General features: G+C 38.7%; 1 protein-coding gene across 2 annotated transcripts in view; it reads right to left on the bottom strand.

Annotated features, from left to right (window-relative positions):
- stard13b (StAR related lipid transfer domain containing 13b) overlaps positions 1-22,640 on the bottom strand; it is a 67,028-nt gene that overhangs the window by 31,257 nt on the left and 13,131 nt on the right. Inside the window, exon 5 of one of the 2 annotated variants that reach the window (XM_008426279.3) lies at positions 19,273-19,306. In XM_008426279.3, coding sequence (XP_008424501.1) covers positions 19,273-19,306 — 34 coding nt within the window. Of the gene's footprint in view, positions 1-4,475; positions 4,889-19,272; positions 19,307-22,640 lie in introns of those variants that run through there. The other variant, XM_008426281.2, reaches the window with a different exon arrangement.

The raw sequence follows: 22,640 nt of genomic DNA, 5'->3' as shown, positions 1-22,640 counted from the left end.
ACATGTGAAAAGAGGACAAACGGGCAAGCCACCAAGTTAAACACAGCCTCTGTCTGTTCCTCTGCCTGGCTGGCAAAATCCACCCCAGCTTAGCCTCACAAAGACCACAATTGAGAAGCACACTTCAGCGTCGGCTGCACATTTTCATAAACTTCTCCTGGGTCTAATGGCTCTCTTCACACCCTGGAGAGGAGTTGTATTAATAGGAGTCTGCTGCACCTAAAAGAAGTCACTGATGGTGACTCTGTTCAGATGATTTCATCGAGTGGTGACTCATGTTTTGCTCACAAGTACCTGTATTCATTCATGTAGTAAAAGGACCGTTTAACGAATCGGACCTAAAAATAAGAGGCAGTGTGTTCGTCACAGCGTAACTGCCGTCAATCAGTCTCCTTCCTTTCTTTCTTGTCTAGACGATAAAGTTTACCATGCATCGTATTACGGGATCATCATGAATGAGATCAGTGGGGACATCGCCTCCGTCTGCATTCAGATAGCTCAGCTAGGATTGTGAAGGAGCTAAAAATTCTCCGCTGTGCTCAGAGATGCCATTGTGTTTTTAACTCTGGACTGCATGCCACGCAGAAACGGCTGTGGTCTGTCCTCAGAGGGAATGCTGCAACTCGGGCCCGTATCAAACATGCTGCAGCATGCCTCTGTCTGGGTCTCAGAGCTAAATTGCAATACAGCATGGCAGCAGACATCTAGGCTCGCATCAAAGACAAACAAATACATATCAAGGTGTTGTGATAGACTGGCAGGCCTGAAAGGGATGATTTGATTATTCATCTTCATGAAAAAAGCAACAAAAAAAATCTTCGTGATACCATCCATATGATAACTTTTACTGAGTGCATGTGCAACTGCAGTTGTTTAATACAACTCCAGCCTTTGGAAACTTCTAGTTTGAACTGCTCAGCTTCAGCCAGGTGTGATTACAGAGAGGGAAAATTATGTTCATCCTGAGGCCCACGTGTGGCAGCAAAGGCAGCTGTGATGTGGTTTGATCGTCCAGAAGACATGTAATCTGCGCTGGACAGTCATGGTTCCACTCTGGCGATGTTTCCAGTGGTTAAATCTTAAGAATAACTCTAGTGTGATGCAAAATTTCCAAACTCCTTTGACAACAAAATGAATGTTCCTACAATTTCTTTTTTCCCCCAATGGTTAATAATGCTGATGCCCCTGTTGCTTTTTTGAGTTTCTGCTGTTGTTTTGTACAGAGTTAAACTTATAGGAAATCTCACACCAGTTAATTCTCATTCAGAGTTAGTTGTTGATGCAGATTAAATTATTAAATACTGTTTATTTTGAAAGCTACTGAACGATCCATTCACTTTTAGCTCATTTATCCCCTCATGTTATTTTGTTGTATAAATATGTTATACTTTTGTGAAATCGTAGTCATCTTCCACCTGTTCATTCAATTCCTTACGGTGGAAAGGAAATCTACCGGCACATCAGCTCTACCAAGAATCTTTTTTTACCAGCCACCCCTGCTTAAAAGAAAGCCAGAATGAACTGTGCCTGCTACAAAAAGCTTGGGCTATGATGGTGTTTAAAACTTAAAGAGCACCAAGAGTGGGAATCATACCAGCTTGTTTTCTGGAACTCAAGTCCTTGATTGCCACTGTCCTGCAATGTTTGGATGGATCCCTACTCCAACACACCTGCATCGAATGAATGGTTAATGACCAGGTCTTTGCAAACCTTGCTGACATACCGAGGAGGTCATTCAGCCTTTTGATTGGGGTTTGTTGAAGTAGGGATTTATCCAAAACTTGAAAGACTGCAGCACCCGAGACCTGGAGTTGCAGACCCCCACCATAAGAAGAGCAAAACTGTAGAAGGTAACAAATACGTAAGTACTTAAAAACTACATGTTTTTTTGTATTTTCTTCTAACTATGTGTATCAAAAGCAAAACAATAATACATATATGATGTATCGTTGTTACAACTGTTATTTTGCTATCTTACTTTTCCAGCACGATATGTAAACAATAAACAGGTGAAAGCATGGTACATTTACTAGTGGTCATACTGAGATACACCTGCCAGTCCAAGCATATTCTGCAACAGAATTTTTACTTTTTAAAAATTAAATGATGGAGATTATTCTAAAGTTGTAAGTCAAATACTCTCTATGATAATATATTTAAAAAATGCAATACCTATGATTTGCTTGTGGGCAATGGCTGCTGCCCACCTAAAAGCCAGAGTGTTATGTAATGAAAGAAATATTGTACAACTTCCCTTTAAATAAGTACCAGGTTCATGAAATATTCCTATGGGAATGTATTGTGACAGCTCAAATCCATCTTTCTCCTGCTGCAATTAATCTGGAACAAACCTTTTTTAATCACAAACGCATCACCTTCAGCGGACGATCACGTTTGCCCTTTGCTTAATGACACTTAAAATATCCACAGTTTAAACTGAAATGTCTAAATAGCGTTTTCCCCTTTTCCAGTCAGCATCTCAAGCTGCAGTTAGTGCCTTGGCAGACATGTTTTATGGAGCACTCAGAGACTCTCGGAGACAGCAGCCATCCATCAGTCCTAAGTTATAAATAGGTCATCTTCTGTGATGTGACACACATAAAATTACTTCTTGACTGGCCAAATTCATCTGCAGTGAGCCACAAATTTGCCATCAGTGCCATAAATGTGATCCAAATTCCATACACATCTAGCTTTCACTAATGTTCTGCTTTGTGAAGAAGTCCTCAGCTGCTTGTCTGTAGCATTGGACCAGTTTTGTATGCAAAGGCACATCAAATAAATTATGCCACCCTAGAAATGTAAGAAAAAAAAGCTAAATCTTTTCAGAGTTCCCAATAAATGTGTTTTCTTTGTGCACCAATCATATTCACTGGATATATTTACAGTTCAGACTTACTTTGATTACTCCCTTTTAATATGTAGACATAAAAGTAAAGATCAATATTTCAAGTACTCTTCATCCCAGCTCTCAGTTGCTTTACCAGTGAGGTCCCCTCGCAGCCAGGCGCTTCAGAGCCAAGCAAACGTCAGACTTCACACACAAAACACACAGGCTGGTGGGAAATTTAAAACAGGCTAAACAAATACAGCACTCCAGCGAGCTTTTATATCACATAAAACATCTGGTCTCCATTTGAATGACTTCAGCATGCCTGATGAAGACCAAGCGGGTTTTTGTAACTCGTGCCACTTTCCCACATGAACTGTGGCGCTGGTGTGGTCAGTTCACTGCATCTAGTGGCAAAGCTACGCAACTACAGAACCTTGGAGCATCACTCTCAGTATTAGCCTCTAAATAAGCCGTTTCATTCATTTCACTTAAAGTTTATTCTTCATATAACATATTAACGTGTTATATTTAGAATAAACATTGAGTTTTTTGTGATTTTATTTGATTTATTGCACCCTTTTTTTATATGTCTATTTTTTTAAATAAAACAATGTGTTTGTAAATAAAAGGAGTTTGTATGGGTAATGGTGGGTAGGTTGAGGGGTATAAATAGAGACTAGTATTACTGAGCAATGCTTTGCAGCCTTGCTCTCCTGATAAACAGCTGTATGGACAAGCCAAATACCTATTGTCTGGTTCATTAGAAACACATTTCTTGGAAACAGTCTGGGTTGGTTTATTTGCAGTCAGGCATGTCTAAAAATAAACAAAGCTACTGAAGGTTAATAAGATCTGTGATCTCTCAGAAAGACACTGTTTACTGTTACAATGTACCCAAAGACAGGTAAATGTATTAAAAATTGGAACTTTATGGCAAGCCGTAAGAATTTAAACATATAAAATTACTAACTGCATAAGATCAGTCTTACTAAGATAAAACTTATTAAATTTGTTTTATGAACATGAAGATAACTTTGCACCGCATATATTCTTGCCAGATTAATACTGTTCATTTTCAATTAGTGTAGGCTTGCTTTTGATTTCATAGACATTTAAAATGGCTCATCACCGCCCCCTTGCGGCCACAATAATTGTATTATCCTTTGTATTGGAGAAATTGACGTAACAAAGCGGCACAATGGATACGGCTATGTTTTATTTCTACACGATATTAGTTAGTAATAATTTGCTTGGAGAATTAAAAAGAAAATCAACTCAATGTATCCCCACATCCCCCAAAGCATAAAAAATACTATGTTAAATTAAATAGTAGAACGTTTAGGATATTGTGTTAGTTGCCTACATAATGAGTTTATGTTGGTACTTGAGTAATCACGGGTCAAACTAAAAGGAATATCAGGGGAATAGAAAAAAAATAGAAAGTTTTAGCAGGTGTAAGAAACTGTTTTCTTCACGCTTTTGACTGGAACATTGTAATATGTTGTTAAAGCGTTCACTAAATAAATCGATTCTACCTGGATTAAATTAATTGACCGGTGCATTTATCCAACTGTGGTGCGTAAAGCACGTAACTCCACTTATGTGCGTCGGCTCCAGGGTGCACATAAAGCGGGTTACTGACCTGCCAGTCTCCGCTCCCTGACATTCTTCCAGAGTAAATCCCAGGCTTTGGACGTGGAGTTCCGCAGCTGCTCGCTGAAAGACCGCCGGAGCTTCAACCTCGCTGAGGATCTTTTAGAAGTCATCTCAAAACCTGAACTCCGACATAATATAATCCGCGTGTTACCTCACACAGTTTTAAAAAAAGTTTTCAAAAAATAAAAAATAAAAATAACGCCGTCCCGGCTTTAAGTTCCTTTTTATTGCATCATCAACGCCGGTAAATAGTTCCTGAACATTTTCAAGGGAAAAAAAAAAGAAAAATATATTCCTCAAACTTAAACGGAAATAAATTAGACTAATAACATTGAGAAAGTGACAGTAGAGCACAGAGACAGGCTTTCACACTGCCCCCCAGATGTGCGTGTGTTCCTAGGTTTATTGTGTGTGGATAGTGATTTACGCACAGACAACCGTGATGCCTTCACGTACCGAAAGAATCATAGGGATTCCCAGTTCACTATATTATGATCGGTTAGAATGTACTTAGTGTCTTGGTACCGTTATATTACGCAAGGAACAATAGATGATCTCACAACCCCTGAAGTGTATATTGAAGAAAAGCTTCGTAGACCAAAGATTCTCTTACGTTTTCAGACAAGAAGGTCTCTCAAATCTGTGAATATCAGGTTTTTCAAGTGTATTGAAATTGTTTAAACAGAGATATAAGAAGGATTGGACTTTCTTATGTTTGGCGAAAAACACGATTTTTTTATCTATTGCCTTTCTTTGATTGATCAAAGGACATGGTATTTATCTTAGTTTTTACTCAGATATAAAAATTACCGATTTCAATTTGATAAATTCAACAAAACTTTCCCTTCAAATCAGAGTTAAGTAATTTGAAAGTCAGTAGTTTCTCCCCAAAACAGACCTCAAAATCTAAACTGGTGTCCTTGTGTATTAAAATGTGCTGATTGCACTAAAAAAATAAACTAAATGTGTACTTAAATGCCTGGTAATTTGACCTACTTCTTAAACCTGTAGTTTTTCAACTCTTGAGGTGAAGCAGAGTTAGAATGGATCTGAAGTCATCAGTTCCTAGATCACAGTCATCCACCTGTGATTGGATTTCATCCACATCCAATCTTACAACTGATCACTATTCAGTTGTAAGATTTACTTTGCAAGTACTATTCAAATTAATAAATACACTTCAAGTATCATTACTTGTACTTGTACAATTTCAGCTTCTTTGATTTTCAAAAGTCCAAACTTCTCACTTAAAAGAAAGCCAAGTTCTACCTTAAGTACTTCAAGGCATCACAGTAGTAAAACCATTTGACACCACACTGAAATAAATACACACAAATGTTTGACTGTCTTGAAACAACTTTCAGTATATAAATTATTTCCTGTGTCTTTGATCAATCGCACTTTTACCCTGCCAGCATGCTTAGGTGGGCCCCATGTGGGGGAAAGGAGGACTGATATATAGGTCCCATATGGGTTTGTCCGCGGGTTCCGCGGTGGCCCCACATGGGTCTGTCCATGTGGGGCCACAGCCTACATGGGCCCTACATGGGCAAACCCATGTGGGGCCACCGTGGAACCCGCAGACAAACCCACATGGGGCCCATCTGGTCTGCCCTCCTTTTCCCCACATGGGGTCCACCTCGGCATGCTGCCAGGGTACAAATGTATAATTTGGCAAATTTCCTCATCATTCATACGTAAATCCTTGGGTCTCGATTGTCGTTTTTTCAGGCTCCTGGAGTAGTGAACCCTTATAATATTTTTTCTTTCTCCTCTGAAATGTTCCATGCTGCCATGTGTGACTATATACTATGTATTTTCAAAATCTTTAGGATTATGCCGCATGTTGCTTTAAATATTGATTAGAGGTCAGTGAGTTTTCTCCGGATAAGTTAGCGCAAATCAGCTCTTGAACAGTGGCACGGATTCAGTTTCAGGACCATTTACTTTTGTTATTACAAAAGCTTGCACCAGAAATCCTGAAACAAAAGAAGGCCTTTGCTCATACTTTAAGAATAAACATCTTTTTTTTCTCTCTCTAAAAGCCTACGGTTACGGCTGCCTGCAGGAAAACTGCACCAATAATCGTTCTACCAGAATTATTTTAGGAATTTCTTTTCTATTATTGTATGCCCACACAGGCCGTCATGACCTGAGACAAGTCATATGATAGCAGCTGAAAACATTATGTGGGCACCAGCTAGTATTACTGTTATAATAGGTTAAAGCCTATTAAAAACACATGGAGTGAGTGGGTGAAGATTGACAGCTTCTCAGAAGAATAAACTAAGGCCAGTTTTAGTGCCAGTATGACAATCTGGTGTGTCATTTCAAGAAGAAAAAAAGAAAACATTTTGTCTCTGAGAAGGACAAATGATTAAAAGCTGAAAAGAAGTACAACCTACTGAGAAATATATCACCTCTTTGTTTTGAGAGCAAATACAGGGATCTGTTCAGGGGTTGTTTGTGAAAAGAAGAATATCTGAGCTGATAAAAATGAGATATTGCATAGACAATGAATCACATAACAGTTCCAATTTTATTATATCTGATCTGAAAAGTGTTGTAAAATGGTGGCTGAAACTTGGCCCAAGATGACTGAGTCATGCACTTAGGTTTACTTGGAAACGTTTGTTCTAAGGGAGTGGTGTCCAAAGTCACCAACCAAGAATCAGTTGTCCTGCATATATTAGGATGTATGTATTTGATTTGTATTAAATCAAACAATGGTTAATTGCCAGCTCTTTAAAGAACTCCAAGAGGTGGCAATTTAACAATTTGATCCAGCTGTGTTGGAGCAGGGAAATATCTGAAAATTGAACCCGTCAAGGACTGGAGTTGGACACCTCTACTTTAGGCTCCTCAAAAAGAGAATCAGACCAATTTGTCTGACCTCACATCCAAGGAGAACAAAGAGGATTTTGTCCTGGCTATGGAACAGTATACCAAATCTTTAGCCTGCGTGGGGATCATGGGAGTTACTGTTATCCAGTCAACAGAGGTTTCGTGGATCTGGAGATGGTTTGTTACCATGCCACTGAGGTATTTTGTAGAGTATGTTGCAGGACTATGGGGTGGCAGAAGGGATGCCCAGTCGTTGGCTTGTAGAAGGACCGGGCATCCTTCAACAAGGAAAGACTTGCCAGATCTTTGCAGACCTGGTTCAGGGACTGGCTCACAGTTGAATATGATGCGGCCAGGATGTTGGTCAGTTCCTGACCTGATGCCTAGTCAGCTCCAAGTCTAAAGTCATGGTTTGAACATTTGATCAGGACACCTCATGGGTACCTTCTCTTGGAGGTTTTCTGGTTATGTCCCATTGGAAGGATATGTCAAGGCAGACCTATATACCATCTGGGCAAGAAACATATTGGGATCCCCAGAAATCACATCATACACATCATGAGTTTTTGTCTTGGCTCTTCTACCTGATATTTGACTAGCAGAAGATAATAGATAGCTGGTTAATCTTTAAAAATAGACTGCATGTTTTTCCCATGAAGCAAACCTTTAAAAAGTGCTCAGTCACAGTAGAAGAACTAAACTATTCTCAGAGTGATTCCTGTTTAGCTGGATCCAAGTGATTCTGTCTCAGATGGTCACAAGATAGCCAAATTAATGTGTAAAGGCCGGATGCCATGGACCAGTAGGATCACACACACACACACACCCCCACGCACACGCACACACACACGCACACACACCGCACAGTTACAGCTGGATGGTAAGTCCAGCACCATTTTGGAAAATGGTCATAAGAGAGACAGAAGTCAAAACACTGCATGTCAGCAATACATGTTCTATCTACCTCCCTTCCGAGGCTCTTAACTAATCATTACATCAAATATCTCTATCATCAAGTTAAATTAACGTTGGATATCCTTTGGAATGATATGGGTTGAAAACAGGATAATAAAGTTGGACACAATGTCAGGCTGTAAAGAGAGCCTCAATAAAGGTGGGAATGGAAACACAGACTGACAGGAAAACACCATTTCTGTCAACCCAATGTGCAAAAGTGACAGAAGAAAACACAGCAGCGAGCTGGTTCTGACCTCCAGTATGAATCACCAGAGGTCCTGTCACTGTGCTGCTCCTCCTGTAAGCCCAAATATCTTGCAGGATAAAGATGATCCTTATCAGGCTGAAGCTCATATTAACCAAACAATGTCTCAGCCTCTAGAGCAGTCACTGGCAGGGGAAATAACAGCAGATGCAAGGGAAGGAAACATCAGTTAGCTTGGGAAAGTTTTCCCTCCACTGACTCACCCTTTTGTTTGTTTTGGCCAGTTGGCTTCCAGAAAGCACTCGTTTCCCTGAAAAACTGGACATTCTCTTGATGATTTTTCATCTGCTCTTTCTTGTCTCTACCCCCTCTCACAGCTTTGATTAACACATACAGATGAATTGATATTTACTTGTGAACAACTTATCTACTTTGCAGAGTTTCTAAATGTGTGTTGCCTCCATTCATGTCTGATGACTGATGTGGAATGCTTATCCTGTGGCTGCTGGGGGAAAATCCCAGATGTGAGGAAACCGATTTCTCCTCCATGAATGGGTCATGCTGTTGGCCAGGAGGTCTTACACCAGGCCCCCTTGAAACGTCTGAGAGGCTGCACTTCCCAGCCTAATGGAAACAAGGATCGGGGGAGCTGGGAGCCGGGGAGATCTCTCTTCCACCTCTATCCCAGTCCCTGAGGGCTCATCGTACGCATGTGCTATAAATTTCCTGACCATATATTCCCAAATGGACTTCGTTTTTCCAGAGGAGCCACACATGTGGTATATATCTGGCTTTAGGTTGTGTGGTTGGGAAAGGAGGAGCTGACTTTGGTCCCAATGCATTAAAGTTGCCACTAATTCTGTTTTGTTAGTGGGACGTCAATTATAAAGTCACGGTTTCTTCTTTTAGTACAGGCTGTACTTTATAGACTCATTCATATTCAAAATGGAGATCAGGTCTGTACAATCCATTTCTTCAAAATTCTGATTATTGAAGTGCAGATTTTTTACGAGCGCTGACATTTCTGATATGACTTCTTTGACAATAAAGTAAATAGAAAAAACAAACAAACAAAAAAACATGACAAGGATGTAAAGCGTTTAAAGTTTGTGGCATTAACATTTGAATAACGTAGCTTGAAAAATGCGAAACTGGCATGATAAGCTTTTATGTGGCCATTGTTTAATTGAATGACAAAGCATGTAATGCTGTCAGTTCAAAATCTGTTAAGGCTGCATAGCTCACAAAAAATGCATGGGAAAACATTTCAACCACTGTACTGCACCTGGTTTCTATTAGAGCAACAAGAATTTAATCACAGAGCTACAATTCCCTCAGCATTTCGTTTTTTGGTATTCTCGCAGATGTAAAATATAATACCATTAATCAAATTCAGGTCTTGGTAAAGTAAGCTTTAGTTCTCCTTTCCCACAATGAATTAACTCCTAAGGATGCACGGCATACACCAAGGTTTATTTAAGCGCCATAGAAATCCACAATGCATAGAGATGGCAGGATAACTGAATAAATAGCATTTAATGATATTCTGAGGGATGACATAAGAAAATGTGAATCAAGTCCAAACAGGAAGTTGATGTTTATGTTTCCTGAGGATTCTTCCCAGGGAGAAAATAAAGTTAAGAGCAAAAACAAAACAAAACAAATAAAAAAAACAAAACAGCTGCTTGAAATTAAACCTACAGTATGAACTTACAGTTTTCTATCCAGTGGAATTTCCCTTCTGTGTTCCACAAATTTTCCTCCAAAGGACTGAAATGAAATGACAAATACTATATTTTGTCTTTCACAAATCATTTATTAATATTTTTGAGAGAAAATCCGCTCATAAAGTTGATAAACAATGTATTGTACATTATGCGCTTTATAAAAAAGAAAATAAATAGAAAAGTTAACATTTTGAATGAATGCTTTAGGTTCTGTTACTTTCCTTGGATGAGTTTCTTTAGTGTTTTATGTGGTAGGGGTAATTTTTGTATTCTGGCAAAGTTAGTCTACTTTATCTATGAAAACTACTGTTTATACAAAAGGCTGCATAAATTCATTTTCTAGACATTTCTACAAACTAACAGATACTTTCTTCTTGGTGCAGCTTCAGACACTTTTGTAAGTTGAGAGACAAATACCCAGAGATCGGATGAAGTTCCAAGAGTAGAAATTTACAGAGTTGTGGGAGATTGATAGCAGACAGTAGTTTACGCCATGCAGCTGCACATGCTCTCATCGGGAACAGTCTGCCAAGACACCAGTGTGCAAGGATGAACACGAGGACTGTTTGTCTTTCTGGTTAGAAAGCAGTGTAACTTCTCACAGAGCGTGACATGACTAAACTTGTAGCCAATAGGTACTATTCTGTAACCTTTTTAAGTCCATGTAATTGACAATTTCTATTTTTCTGTTCTGTTTATCTCTCTGGTGACTGTAGAGTTGTAATAATCCACCCAGTTCCCTGGAGGATACTCAGTGTTGTGTATACAAGAATAAAAAAAGGAAACATTTTAATATTTTGAAACAAACTGGAGATCCCCAGAGTATTCTGAATGTGGCAGAACCAGATATTTTACTTTTCACAAGGTCACTGTCCTCTTTTAAGTTATTATATAGTTCAATAACTGCTCTATTAATGGTTCCAAATTGTCAACTATTAATTAGTCTAATTAATCTGAATATAAGTGATGGTTGCAACAGTGTCAAGCATCCAGCATCCTGAAGTGAGTTAAGCATTAAGACAGCAGAGTATGATATTGGGTAATGCTGCTGCTGGGTATTTGCTGAAATATCTGAGTTGCAGTCATGTGAGCTTGCAGTAGCAAAGCACAATGTGCAAAATACATAACATGCCCACCGATGTCTACTGATGACATTTCTTTCGTATGGTGCTTTTCATACACACTGTTTGTATTTTGTATAATGAGCACATCATGGTTCGTAATTTTGGCAAGGACACTTTGACATGAAAAGGTGGAGAGAACCGATCTGATCATTGTACGACAGTCTGTGTTTAGTCAACTTGTCAGCTTACAACAACCAACTAATCTATTTTAAACACAACCTCATTCCTGCGGCATAAGTCCAAGTTTTGAAACTGAGACACAGACAAGCCTAAAGGATACAGGAAGCCTGCTCCGATTCTTCTTGCCACCCTGCTTTGATTATTGAGCCAGATTGTTTAATCACATCTGAAACCACAAGAAAGCAGCATCGGTACACTGACCCAGGACAGAACGTCTTTAAATAGCATGCTCTGTTTTTTTTGGTTTTTTTTGCTATCTGGGTGCAGGTGGATGCGCACAGCTATGCAAAGCTCTGGTCACAAAGTCACTTGTGGCCTTGCTTCACTGCAGAAGGACAGACCTTGGTGTGAGCTGTTCCATGCGCTCTGTCAACCTGAGGACAGGGAGGCCTGGGGCTGGTGGGATGGATTTGGATTAGACTTTCTGCCTCCCTGCAACATCTGGAATCCCTACAGTTTCTGTGGGAAACCCGTGAGGCCACTGAAAGAGCTGCTAGAAGAAGTCAACTATGAAGAAGTAAACAGTTTTTATGTAGAACCTTACACGGAAAACAATGACAAAGTTCTTAACAGTGAAATATAAAGAACTCACTAAACATCTTTCACCTATTAATAAAAGCACAGAATGTGAAAAAGAGTTGCTGTTTCAGAAACACTGACAGAAAAACACAAAATGTACATTTCTTGTAGGATTTTAGTTTTACTTGTGTGTCCTGGCCTAAAAAAATAAAGACTAATTCCATTTATCTTTGAATACTGAGATTGAAAAATCTCAAGTATGTTAAAATAAATCAGGCCGTCTTTCTGTTATTTTCTTTTTAGCGCAGATAAGTAATTTAAAAGAACAACTATTTCAGATTGCTTTTTGATTACTATCAACGTCACTAATCTAATTAGACCAAAAACAGACAAGAAAAAAAATGCAGTGGTTTATTTAAGCTTAGATATTTCTAGTAAACAACCTTGTTTTTAATTGCTGGTCTGATCGTAGGTAGATCAGCCAATGGTGGCTTTGCACGTGTGTGAATTATTTGCAGTTTGGGCCCAGATGGAACTGGCCTGCCTCCAGCTGGAGACGGGGCAGATGTACGAGCCCTCAGCCACTTGTGGCAGCTTTGTGACAAGGGAAGTGCCCTCTTCAAAGGTTTGCAGTAACACAAGAAAATGTCAGCAAAACAGTTGGTGGTTGCTTAAAAAAACCATCACTGCAGAAAATGCGTTAAATATAGTGTCAAAATGACTAGACTAGCAACTGTGTTTCATCCAGAAAAGGTGGAAGCATGTGATCATAGACTGTTGATTTGTGGACAAAACTAAATTAAAGTACGGTATATTCCTCTCATTGCACACCTTCTGCCAGTCCCTGGTTCATTCATTCTCTAAGCAGGGGAATTGGAGCTGGAAAGTTTGCTATTGCTACTTTGTCTTTTGGTGGCCATTGTGTCATGTGTTGATGGTCATGAATCCAAATGTTTTCATTTCAGCTATGTGCTCCGTTACTTTGTGCTGGGTTTTTGTTTTAGCAGATTTTTCACTTTCGGTCAAGGAAATAAATACAAGCTACAAGCCTGGACACAACTGAAAAGGAGCAGTTGTAAAACTAATGATATGTGCCCCTTAATGAAGTTGCCCTGTGGACTGTTTGCTGTCAAGCAATAGGAGCCCTGAAGCTGCATGTCCCTTCCTGGCTCATTACTTCCCAAATCTTGCTTCTGTATTTCCTTTTATGTGGCAGTTGAGTGCCGGACCAACCTCTTAGCGTTTGTGTCACTTCTCACATAATAGTCCCAAACACTCACACACATGTTCCCTGTTAAACTGGACTGCATCCTCACACAACTTCCCAAGTCTCCTTCCACTTAGTTTACAAATCCCAGGCCTAAATTCCTCACCAGACACACACATGCACAAACACATGCACACACATGCAAAACTTGGTCTTTTTAGAAAAGCTGAACCACAAAGAATTTACTGGCCGCTTCATTTCCAATTGGCAGAATGGAGTAATTAGGAATCTGAAGTTTAAATCTGTTTCCTTTAATTGGAAAGCATAAAATTAGTAGAATTAAGCAGCATTGTGAAGTAACACGATCCACAATGGACAGATTATTTATACTCAGCAATAATTCATACCAGGAAAAGATGGAAATTGTTGAACATGATGACCTCAGGAGCCTGGAAGAAATTATTAAAAGACATGGCCACAATAATTGAGATGAAAATGTTAGAAAATTTCAGAGCAGGTTATCCATATAGTTCTCTAATGTTTTCCCAACCTTGACAAATCACTGTATATAAAAAGAGAAGACCAGAAATACAACCAGGCATCTTTTTTCCCCCCGTCTTTTTGCTTTCCCTGTCAAACCGCCAAGCTGGCCTCTGCACTCAGGAAACCACAAGTCATTTTCCATCTTTCCATGTGTGGAATTTTTCATGCGCTCATCATGGCAGCGCACGAGCTTTGTATTCTGAGCTGCATGCAGAAATGATAAATTTAGAGCATGATGTCACAGACCTGGCACCTGTTATTCAGCAGTTAAATGGGAAGAAAATATATTGGCACTATCCAATGAAAATTAATTTCCCCTGCAGCCTTAAATCAAGAAGTTCCACAATTCCCAGGTTTGGTCTTCATACTACACTGACAATAATGGTCTGCCATTTTTTTTTTAATGTGAGGGTAAACTGATGTGCTCTATTGCAACTTCTGTTTAATCCAGTTTTGCTCTATTGCCAAAACAATTGGGGTCAAATGTGCAAAAATAAATAAAGACAATAATAATCATAATAATTATTATTATTAATTCTGATAATAATTACATATAAACAAAAATGCCAGCATTTAAAAGACATTTGACACATCAAAAACTTAAAACTTCCATCCTTAACTTATGCTCAAACCTAAGATGAGAGATTTTATACATATTTGTTTTCTGGTCGCAATATTGTCCATCACAAAATCCTGCCCGTTTTTTGTAGCATTTCTTCCAGGACTGCCTTGTGTTTAGCATCAACCATCTTGCTATCAACTCTGAGTTCCCCAAATTTATAATAGAACGGTTTGGATAGGAATAATTAAATGTTTTAAAACTGTCAAAATACAAACCTTAATCCAATTGAGAATATAAGAGTTTATGTTCATTGATCATTTTCAATAAATCAAAATGGAGTTAAACTATTTTTGCAAAGAAAAATTGACAGAAAAATTCCTGTCAATTCCTCTACAAATCTGGTAAAGGTGAAAAAAACAAACAGATTTGCTTTCATAATTGAAGTCCAAAATGGTCCTCTAAAGTATTCACAGCAGAATCACATGTGCCACATATTTTTTTTAGATTTTACCTTTTCAGACGCTTCACATTTATTCATTTCTTTGTGTCGTTTTCGTTTTCTCATGAGGTTTCAGACCATGTCCTCTGCTCTCAGCGTGCTGTGATGGAGCATTGGGGATGTATATATTAAAGTCTCTTACAGGACTTCAGAGAGACAGAAAGAGATTGCAGCTGTGGGAGGTCACAGTGGGCCTCCGCCATCAGTGACCCTTAGCAAGACTGGAGCCCTGAATTAAGGACAGCTGAGACGCACACAAGAGGCAAAATACAGAACGGACGACATTGCTAAGACACAGACATTATGTAACACCCACTGGTGCTTTCTTTCTTAACTGGAACAGAGATTGATAGTGTACACAAAGGGCACAGCAGAATAGTCAAGGCACAAGGAGAACAGCTCTCGTACAGGAAAATGTCAAATACTGCTTTAGTTATCAAAAATAATCAGGGTTTGTTTTATCATTTCCTTTTCAATCCTGCAAGAGGAAAATTCAACTAAATTTGAAAATATTACAGCAAATATAATCAAAAGGCCATTTCTTCTAAAAGTATGTTCAGTCCACTGATCCAGCAACAGTCCAGCTTCTACCATCATAATCATGAGCATAGCAGCCTATTTATTAAGAGATGTATATTCCTGCAACAAAAATGTTGCTGTTTTTTCAAACTGAGAAGAAAATACGCAGCAAACATGCTGCTGAGGACAAATATTCATATCCAAGATTCATTTTTTCGTCCACTGGTTTTCCCTTCTGCCAAAAATGCTTCATTTAGAAGCTAAACATGCTTATAAGACAGACCACAGCCCTAAAATACAAACTGACAAAAGCATAAAAGTTGTTCTTGGTAATCAATAATAACTGGCTGACATTTCACACTCACTGCCACGAATTAAAAAGAGAAGCTAAAACACCCTTATCCACGTTTTCTACAGCTTTTCCGTTTTTAGCCATATACTGGTACACTATGTCCGAACAACACGGGGCTTTGCATTCCTCTCCTCACAAACAGACAGAAGTCTCCAAGGGATTCACAGAGTATCCTCTTTGTTTTACTTTTAATCAGCAGCTTGAGATTTCCACATTGAGAGTAGATTAGCATATTTATTCAGAGGGAAGATCTGGGGAAATGCGCGGAGGCTGGTTGAGACCGCAGAGGCCAAGAGGGAAGCCTCTTCCTGACAGTTCTGGGCCACAGAGTGCTGGTTAAGCTGCACGTGTCTCATTTCCAAACTGACTTGCTGTGGGATGGTGATGTTTATCATAACAAAGCACATGAGCATGTATTTATGCAAATTTGAATTTGTTCAGTTCTGCACAGCTGCTTCTCTTTGGACACTGTCACATTCATTTTGGTGGTCTAAATTAATGTCTGAAATGTGTCAGAATGCTCGCAAAATGCACGTTATCTATGGAGAAATCACTGCAAAATATCAGGTTAGTCAAATTTAAGTCAGCATGTGCATGTTTGATTCTGTATCCTAAATCTATGTCGTATCTCTTGTAGAAATCCAAGCTTTAGGTTGCCTCTGAAGTTTCATTAATTCCAAGATTGATGTCAAGACAGCCGGTTTTCATGGATGAACATAATTGCCTCCCATCACCAGAGGAAGCCATTAATTTTTGCGCTGAAATTAAAGAGGCTGTGGGGAATAGATTTCCTTAGATAAATTTCACAGTGTGAGAGTAAATGAGGAACCTTTGGCTGCTCATGTGCTGAAAAGTTAAAGACGCTGGGTTAACGTTGACGTTAAGTAATGTGTTCAGAAAATAAACCTTTTAAATTGAGGTGTGGGCATTTTTCCAGACTTGCATGCACATCTTTTCTGAGTATGCCCAGGTGTAGTTTTTCAGCTGAGTAATTATGTTTTTTGGGGGTTTTTTTTCAGGATAAACATTAGCTTCAGAAGGTTAAAAGCACTTTTTTTTTGTTACTAAAACATGTTAGTCCATGTTTTATGTTACAATTCATTAACTCATTTTTAAATCACATACATATCACCTACAAAGGCTTTTAGAACGACTTTTTACTGCCATTCCAGATGATAGTCTTTTCAAGTGAAGAAAAGTTGTATTTACATTGAAATTAAATTACACACAAAGTACCGCTTAGGTGACTGAAATGTTTGTACACCACACTATTAAATTTTTTTTTTCTTGTTGTAAATTTTTTTTACCGCTTTTTATTGGTCAATCGAACAAAATCCAAATGAAATACAATAAATTTGTGGCAGAAATGTTACATAATGCAATACAAAACTGTATGAATAGCTTAGCAAGACAGTATGTTAACATTTCAAAGAATTTGACCAAAGCACTGATCAAGATGGTCAAAAATGGTGATTAGAAAAGAAATTAGAACAAATAAAGCCATTGCTTGCAGCTAAAACTGAACATTTAGGAACCTCAGCAGTAACAGCCATACTTCTCCTGCAGCTGTTTTGCTGTTTTGGAATTCATCTTCAGGAATGTGGGTTTTCTTTTTCTCCCTCCTGGACAATATCAACTTAACAGTATGGACAGTGTTATTATGGTCCATAGTGAGAACCATCTGGCTGTCCCGTAATCATGTCTTAAAAGAGGTTTCGACAGCTCAGCCGTAAAATCCAGCCAGAGAAAGAGGAAAAAAAATCACATCTAATATGTCTGACTCTCAGCCAGCTTTGTCCTTTTATTACAGCGTTATTCATCTCCAAGTCATTCTATCATTCGGTTAAGGTTAAGACCACATGTAGAATCTATTTACTCTCAAAGTAGATGAAACTGACAGTGACATGGTCTGTGATCTGGTTTTAAATAACCAGAATAGAATTATACAAGTATGTTGATAAACATCTCAGTTTCACTCTTCTCTTCCCCCCCCCCAAAAAAAATCACTTGGCAGAAACTCTCAGCAAAGATCTGATAATTCAGCAGCAGACCTCACGTTAGTTAACTGCTCCATAAATGTATCGATTGTTTTTTTTTCCCCCTGTTTACTCCATTTGTGCGATAGCATCACGCACAACTGAGGTCATGTGAGATCGCAACCTGAGTCCAAAATGGCATCCACCCAACTCCCGCAGCTGCCCCCCCAAGGGCCACATCACAGCAGGCCAAATATTTCCCCTCAGCAGAAACAGAAACAATGATCTGGCTCTGTGCCTAATTTTAACTGCATCCCTGTGAGCGGGGACCATATGAAAGGCGTTTAAAATAAAAGAATGTGCATTTGGACATTCCACCAGGCTCGGAGGGAGAGAGCAGACACCTGTGACCATCAATCTTACCAACATTATTTGGAGCTTGAGCAATGCCAGCAGGCAGGCCAGGGCATATTGTGGGATTAAGTTGCAGGGAGATTTTAATAATCTGTTAAGCTTTTAATTTACAGTACGACAGAGATTAGGGATTCATGAAATGATCTGACCCAGTCATGCGCTTCACCTTGCCAAAATATTCATACACCTTGAACCTTTTCACATTTCTTCATGACAACTACAGCTATGAAAGCATATTCCCGGGTGTTAGGAGGTAGATAGAAAGCTGTATATAACTGCGAACTAGAATATGAATAATATATTTTAGAAGCAAAAATCTGAATAGTGTGGTGGAACTTGGTATTGAGTCCCCTTTACTGCGGTAGCCCTAAGTAAAGTTTTTGCAACATCTGTTCTTAGAGAATCCCTTCACAGCCATGTACTGTCTTGCCTTGGTTGTCTGATCATTAAAAATCACAATAAAATACATTACAATAAAATTTGTGAATGTAATGTACTGGAATCTGAAAAAGTGTAATGGATGTGCTTTTGTAAGACACTGTCAGATTTCAATGATTTTCAGTTGTTCACAGTTTTCTAAATGCCGAGGTTTAGTGCGTTAGATAACAGGCCTATCTTTGATCAATGATTCAGTCACGGTGAATAGAGACAGACACCAACACACTCGAATCAACACAGCCATCGTCGATGTGAAGCTTCTTTTTCTGTTCAGTTTTGCCTTGAGTTAATCATTTGTACCTTAACAGCCATTCAGCATCAATGTTGCAAATGCAAATGCGCAGATGTCTGCGGTTTCCTGTTAAACTAGCCAGCCATCTATTTAAAAAACAATTATGTCTTACATCCATTTATCCAATCCCTTGATAATTAAATTGTCTCCACCAGCTGTCCAAGGTCACTGTCTGCTATCCCAACAGTCACCCTGCTTATCAGTCTCAGACTCGAAGCATAAAAAGGTATTAGACACATATTTAGTCTTTCAGCTCTACCTAAAGCGCACATTTATGGAAAATAAAATCCACAAAAAAACATTAAGGTTTAGAGGTCAACTCCAGTTTTCTCTGCACTCAGGCAGCAGCAGGAGCTGTAACATTTTATAAAGCAACATGAGCATCACATCCCAAGACCTCTGGAAGGGAATAAAAAACATCTTACCTGCACCAGCTGCTTTGGTCATCTTATGAAACATCTGCAAGGCAGAAACAGAAGCAAAATACTGATTAACTGTTGCTGAGGAGCAGATATGTACCTGCATTCTTCAACACGGCTGCAATCTGTGCTGTGATGACAAAATCAATACAGCTTTCCCATAGCAGCAGCTAAATAACGCAGAGGTGGCGTTATTTAGCAGCTCAGCTTGCAGTGATATAGCGAAATAGGTAATATTTCAGAAATTAAATCAAAGTTTGAGGTCTATCTTGTGTTTAGTTTATGCTGTTGTAACAGAAGTTTTAGTCCAAACATTGGCTTAGATGGACTACAAGGTTGATCAATCTTTGATTAACCTCTTCCATAAAAGAAAACATAAAATGGTAAGATGACAAAATCATGCTGTGGGCCACAGGATTATGAGGTTCTTATCTGCAATTCTTTCATTTATTGTACTGCAGGTGACTTACAAAACCAGAAGAAAATAGCACTTAGGTGAGATTCCACGTGTGCATGCTTGTCTGTGCTGTTTATCTCCATGTTGCTCTGTGATGGACTGATGACCTGTCCAGGATGTGCACTAATCTCACTTATTGACCACTAGATAGGCAGCATGTCTCTAGAAATCCTGCAGGAACTAGGCAGGTATAGAAAACCGACAGAAGACCGACTCATTTCAACTCAAATATTTCTTGTTTTGTGTACTATTTCCAAATCTGTCTTCTGTAGCCATGACATTAAATATCATCTACTCTAACCCATTTTTGGAAATTAAAATTTAGAACCCAAAACTCGGACATGAAATAATCTATATATAATTTCACTATAGTAGTTCTTCATCCAACAGTATTTATTGTGAATATTGATTGTTATTTTCTTGAGATGGTGTTATTAAAATGATTTTTGGCACGTTAAATTAAAAAGGAAAAAAAAAACAGTATTGATGTAAACTAGCTCTTTTTCAAAATAAAAACAGAATTTTTCTAGTAACATAAAAGAAAAGAAAAACAAGATGTCTCCTGTGATTGTGGTTAAATTTGTAGTTAATAAAAAAGGCATTGCAACCCGGAAAACAACAACAGTGTTTTTTGTTTTGTTTGTTTGTTTTTTTCTGAGGAAGAGTTCCAGAATGTTTCTTCTCTGTGGTATGATGTTCTGATTTACCCGCATGCTGCTCGCTTGGACCTCTTCCCTCCCAGGATGGTCGGCTGCAACGCTGCACATGCCTCATCATAACAAACAATAAGAAATCAATTTGAATTTACCAGGGTGATTGTTTGTTTGTTTTTTTTTCACTTTAATTTGGACAAAATTCTCTAATTCATAAATGATTTTGCATTGGCAGTGAGAGATGTAATCACCAGCGCTCCCATGAAAGTAAAAATGTTGGCAGTATTCAATTGTTTGGTTGGATGAGCATCCAACCATTTCATTTTCTTCTTTTAGCAAAAAAGAAAAAAAAAAAAAAGAAAAACAATGAGCCAAATAGCTAAATTTATAAAGATAGGTGAACTTTGTGTGAGCTCAATGATAGCCTTAGACACTTTTGGGCCACATAATAAATGAGGTCACAGAACACAATGCTGCTGGCATGCAATTTGTAACTTATTTAAAAGGAAAAAAGTTTAAAAGCAAATAAGCTGCCACAGTCAGCACATTTTGACAGGTTTAGGAAATGAACCACCAGGGGTAGCTGCCTCAGCCTCAACCACTCAGTAGCCCCCTTGGTTCAAAAAACATCTTTCTGGGAGACAAAAAAACAAAGTCATAAATGCCTGACTCACACTTCTATGTTTCCAGTATTACATGTGTTTAAACACACAGAGAAGTAGATAGCGACCTTTGAAAACTGAGAGCAATAGCCACAACATGTCCCTCTTTACTGATTGTGCAATCTGCCAGTCTGGCAGAATTTCATCACAGATTTAAACACTTGGGACACAACTAGGGTTATTATCTTTGCACTTTTAAAGGTTTCTGTCCAGGGAGTCTCCATGGACCTCCGTCAGTCCCAGATTCAAAAATAAACTCTGAAGATTAGAAGTCAAAAACCAGATGTTGCACCCTAGAGGAGGTACGGATTTGGCATGGTCTTCTCTCCGATTCTTTCTGCGCAGAAAGTATATCATCTCAGCATATCTCAAGATCTGACCTGCATTAAACACACGTCCCCCCCAATTCAGGCCAGCTGCATCTAGACGAATGACACGTGTCAAAGGTTACAAGTTGGAAAAAGTGACATCCTTCACTGAAGGGAAGAGGACCTATTTCGGGGGCTTTTATGCAACTGGAAAACTCTCCCCTTGCCTGCATCAACAAGGATGTTTATGTGGTGTGACAGGTTTGTGCGGGTGAATGATGGCTGCAGTCCCCACACAGTGACAAGCCAAAGAGGCGGATACAGAACCAGTCAGTCCAGCTGACAGACTGGCAGGCCCGTCCCCGTCAACAGCAACTAAACGTAGGAATACTTAACCTGATTATGTCTCCATCCACTAATAGTGGAATCACAGTTTGCACTGAACAGCAATAACAGGGAAACTATGTGAGTGTATTGTGTGCTGGCTGTGACAGCAACATTTCATTTTAATGTTATTTATTGAAAACTTATTGATAAAATTTTCCACTCTGTGGTACATCCAAGCAGATGTTCCACATGTTGTGATCATTTCATGTGTCTTCAAATTAGTTTTTGTTGTTGTTGTTGTTGTTGTTGTTAAAATAAAATTTAAGAGATTTTATTTCTTAGAGTACATAATTTTGCCTAATGACATTGTTATGCTGCATTTCAGTTACCTAGGAAGTGGGAACTCTGAGCTGGGATTGATATCACACCTGAGGTAAAAGTGTTCTAGTTAAGAAGACACGTTTTCTTCATGCTATTGCCATAGACATTTCTTGCAGTACCTCTTACTGACTAAATTTTAAGCTTTACTTTCCATAAGCAAACTCCACTTTTAATTTGTTCAGTTTAGAGTTGCCTGCACCACATGTAACATTGATTTTAGATGCACTCTTATATGCATGTCTTCTAAAAATAAACATGCTTCCACCAGTTTAAGTGACAAAGCAAGTTTAAGAGTAAAACACACAGGACATGAGAGGGTTCTAAATGTAAATCCATGCCACACTCTTAAGATTTTATTTGCTAAACACATTTAAAAGGCAGATACTATTTTCCGTCCTCTTCACAATTGCATGATTTCTCTCATGAAATCTCAATAAAATATACTGATGTTTGAGGTAGTCGACACAATTTGGAAAACTTCAAGAGTTATTAATAGTTTCATAAGTTACTCAGTCATCAGTAGAGTCAGTAGAGTGTTATAAAGTTAAGATATTTTTTGACCTGTGTTTACAAGACCTGTGGTTTT

Source organism: Poecilia reticulata, chromosome 13 (assembly GCF_904066995.2).
Source record: "Poecilia reticulata chromosome 13, P_reticulata-male-v2, whole genome shotgun sequence".
In the NCBI taxonomy this organism is placed as follows: Eukaryota; Metazoa; Chordata; class Actinopteri; order Cyprinodontiformes; family Poeciliidae; genus Poecilia; species Poecilia reticulata.
This window is presented reverse-complemented; position numbering and strand designations above follow the sequence as displayed.